This window comes from Lucilia cuprina, chromosome 3, assembly GCF_022045245.1.
Source record: "Lucilia cuprina isolate Lc7/37 chromosome 3, ASM2204524v1, whole genome shotgun sequence".
Taxonomy (NCBI): domain Eukaryota; kingdom Metazoa; phylum Arthropoda; class Insecta; order Diptera; family Calliphoridae; genus Lucilia; species Lucilia cuprina.
Genome location: NC_060951.1, coordinates 1,942,725 through 1,946,797, shown reverse-complemented (window position 1 = coordinate 1,946,797; position 4,073 = coordinate 1,942,725). Strand labels below are relative to the sequence as shown.

At 26.5% G+C, this 4,073-nt stretch overlaps 2 protein-coding genes across 2 annotated transcripts in view; both read left to right on the top strand.

Annotated features, from left to right (window-relative positions):
* Window positions 1-4,073, top strand: part of LOC111679266 (thyroid adenoma-associated protein homolog) — a 171,394-nt gene that overhangs the window by 125,767 nt on the left and 41,554 nt on the right. The window lies entirely within an intron of this gene.
* LOC111687776 (microtubule-associated protein futsch-like) lies at window positions 2,953-3,670 on the top strand. Its single transcript, XM_046947592.1, has one exon. It carries the CDS (start codon window positions 3,131-3,133, stop codon window positions 3,653-3,655), a length of 525 nt encoding a protein of 174 aa, XP_046803548.1. The 5' UTR covers window positions 2,953-3,130; the 3' UTR covers window positions 3,656-3,670.

Sequence of the window (4,073 nt, the reverse complement as noted above, 5' to 3'; positions counted from 1 at the left end):
AGTTCTGTTCTAGTTCTGTTCTAGTTCTGTTCTAGTTCTGTTCTAGTTCTGTTCTAGTTCTGTTCTAGTTCTGTTCTAGTTCTGTTCTAGTTCTGTTCTAGATCTTTTTTAGTTTAGTTTAAAATCAGTTTTGTTTTCAATTCTAATTAATTTTTAGTAATATTTCCCTCAGTATTTTGTTTTTATACAACTTCTTGTATGTAATATTTGCACATGAAACATTATACAAATGTCGTCAGAAATATTATTATTTCCTTTTTAACACAACACTGCAGTATAAACTCTTTGATTTTTTTTTTTTAATTTTATATTTTGGAAACAATCCAAATTTGTAATAATGAAATAAATAAAATGCTAAAGGCCCTGTGTGTGTGCTGTACAAAGGAAAAAGTACTAAAAACTAAATACGCATACAAAACTCCAGTTGCTATTTTTATAGTTGAAAATAAACTGACAAAAACACAAGTAACATCATGTTGTGTTTTGTTGGTGCCAAACAACACCCCACACCCCAAATGACTCCCTCTTTGCAATAGCAACAACAAAACCATAAATATTTGCAAATAAATAAATGACTCATGAATTTGCTCTAAAAGAAGTAATTGTACTCTTTCTTATTTAGAAGAGTTTTTTTTTTTCTTTTGTTAAAGTAAGAGTATGGAACGAATTATAATGAAGCACATACATATAGACAAGAGCAAGAGTTGTCGTTAGTGTAACGACAACCGAAAAGTCTGCATTGTATATAGACGGCGTCATGTGCATTAGAGTTTTAAATAATTTTGGAGCCTTTTGGCAGAGTTTTGTGTGTTGTGTGTATGTTTTTAGTTTATAGTTTTTGTAGTGTGTGCCAAATTGCATTTTTTAGGTTGCTTTTTTTTGTTGAAAGTAAAAGGAATCTATAAATTATGGTTATAAAATTCAGTTTTTGTAGTCAGGCGTCATTTAATAGTTTTCCCCTATTAAAAGTGTTTGTTCAAAAGGAAATGTCATTTTTTTATGATTTTTTTGTTTAAGTTTTTATATTAAAGTTTTAATTATACTAAGGGTTTTTTATGTTAATTTAGTGTTTTAGGGCTCATTAAATAAAGTTGAGGAATAAATTTTCATCATAAAAAAAAAAAAAAATAAAAATTTTAGAAATTTATTTTTAATTTTTTAATTTATATTTTATTATTAAAATATTTTAGGAGTTGTTAACTTTAAAAACTATTTAAATATTTCGGCATTTATTAAAAAAGTAAAAAAAAAAATTATTAAAAAGTAAATAAAATTTCTTAATATTAAAATAAATATTAAGAAATTTTCAATATTGTTATACTAAGGCGTATGAGTGTTATTAATTAGGAGTTATTTTACAAAAACTTACATAACTCGGTAAATTTTCGAGTAAATTGAAGCAAAAAAATTGAGTTTTATTAAAAACACTTTAAGCTTTAATAATCGGAAACTAGTTTTTCCTTAAATGCTATAGTTTTTGTAGTGAATTTAATTAAAGTTGAATATTTTTCAAACGACATATTTTTTACAAATTTTATATAATTTTTTAAAATTTTGATTGTTTTAACTATTAAATTAATTTATAAATTTTGGTTTTATTAAGAAAATTTTTTAAAATTTTAGTTCGAAATTATTTTTTTTAAATTTTTCAAATTGGTATACTGAGGCGTATGAGTATTATTAATTGGGAGTTATTTTACAAAATCGTTAATAATTCAAACATTTTTGAACAAAATTAAAGCAAATAAATTAGATTTTATTTAAAACCCTTTAGGGTTTAGTAATAAGTATTATAAATTTTCAAAGTTGTTATAGTTTTTGTAAAAAAAAACTCTTTAAAGTTGAAAAATATTTTTAATTGTTTTTATAAATAATTTGTTTCCCTTTTTTTCTTTTTAGATTTACAAATTTTAAATGAACTTTAGCAGCCAGTACTTTAAAAGCAATCAAATATAAAAAGGATCTTGATTTAAAGTTACCAACCAGCAGCAAAAATAATAAAATAAAAACATTAATTAAACAAAAACTTTAAAATTATAAATATAAAACATATATATTATAAAAGAAAAACAATTAATTAATTTAAAAAAAAAACATTAATATTCCAGAAAAATATTAGAGCCTAAGAAGTCCAAAAACAAATATATTAAATAAAAAAAACTAATATTATAACAAATACAGATAAAATCACGCCATTTACAACAATAAATAAATAATTAACACAAACTTATTAAAACAAACTCACACAGTTATTAAAATTTAAATAATTAAAAAAAAACAAACACTAAACTCCTTATAAACTTAAGCAAAAAAAAAGAAAATTTGCATAAAAAACTCTTGGTCTTTGAAAAACAAAACCAAGAAACAGACAAGACATAAACCCTAAACTGAGCAAAAGAAATCCCCTTCCCTCCCTTTTTCACTGGAAAAAAAGAGAAATATCAGGGGGAAGCTAAAAATCTCAACAGCAACAACTAACAAAAAAAAAAAAAAAAAAACAAACAACAACGAGAGCAGAGTCTAGTCAAGTGAAGAAACGACTTCAAAACGTTAAAAGAAACGAACAAAGTGTGAGTGTTTCTGCTGAAGTGCAACATTTTGTAGCAGGCTGCCTATAACACAGTCTGCATTACAATTTGCTAACGAACACACTTGCCACACACTAGAAAGACAAAAAAAAAAAAGAAAAGAGTTTAAAATTGTTTAGTTTTTTCGAATTTAATTTTTCAAAAATAATAAAAATTGCTTTAAAATATAAAAAGAAAATCTAATTTTCTCAAGTGTGTACAAATTTTTCCAAAAAATTTTTAAATAAAAAAACATTTTTAAAGACTGATATGGTTTGCAAAATATAAAACAAAAAAAAGTTTACAAAAATTATACAAAGAAAAGAAATTTCATAGAAATTTTTTTTAACAGAATTTAAAGATTTTACAAAAATCTTTTAAATTCTCTCCAAAAACAAAGAAAAAGAAGAACTTAAAAAAACAAACCCTTAATAAACACATAAAAAGCAAAGGTTCCTGTTGACACAATTTCAAATTTTTATTAAACAAATTTTAAGAAATTTCTATTAAAAAAAAAAATAAAAACTAATCAGAAGTAAAGTTTTGTTGGAAAAGTAACTGTGATGAGTGATTTAGAAAAAATGAATGGTGCTAATGGTGGCACTTTAAACGGTCTAGTGGGTGATGAAGCACCCATTATGGCCAATGGCTCGTTGGCAGCAACTGGGAATGGCTCTACTACTAACGGAGCGGCTGCCGCTTCCACTGCTGCAGGTGATAATGGCGCTGCTGCTGCCACTACTAATGGTGGCGGCACTGGTGTTGGTGATACTGGTACGGCTGCTTCTTTAAAAGCCGTTGAATCGGCTGTTTCTTGTTCTTCTATGGCTGGTGATGATGCCGGCACCGATGCTGGTGCTAGCTCTATACCACCTTCCGAGGCTGGTGGTCGTCCTCCTTTGGATACTGCCTGTTCGGATGGTGGTGGCCCTTCCAGTTTGGTTGGTGGCATGGTTGGACCACCCAGTCCTTTAACCGGCTGTTATTTGCTTATCATTTTGGGTGAACCACACTCCGAGGAGCATAAAGATAATATTCTACAACATTTGTTGAAAGGTAAGTGGTTGTCATATATAGTTATTATTTGAAAAACAAAAAGGATTCAAATCACTTTCACTATAGGGAAAGATAGTCTCTAAAAAATTGTTTTCCAATTTTATTAAAAATTTTCTTTTTCTTTACAACTTTTCTATGTTTTAACCATAAAATTCTTTAGAAACTTTAATTTTTCCAAAAAAAAAGCTTAAAAAATTTAGGACGAAAAACTTTTTTTAAAAATTTTTTAAACTTTGTCTACTAAGGCGTATGAGTATTATAAATTAAAGGTTATTTTACAAAAACAAATAAAATTTGGTAATTAAATTGAACAAGAAATGAACTAGAACTGAACTTAAACTGAACTTAAACTGAACTAGAACTGAACTAGAACTGAACTAGAACTGAACTAGAACTGAACTAGAACTGAACTAGAACTGAACTAGAACTGAACTAGAACTGAACTAGAAC

Excerpts from the sequence above, each read along its gene's own strand:
- LOC111687776 (XM_046947592.1), top strand. The coding sequence starts at position 3,131 with ATGAGTGATTTAGAAAAAATGAATGGTGCTAATGGTGGCACTTTAAAC.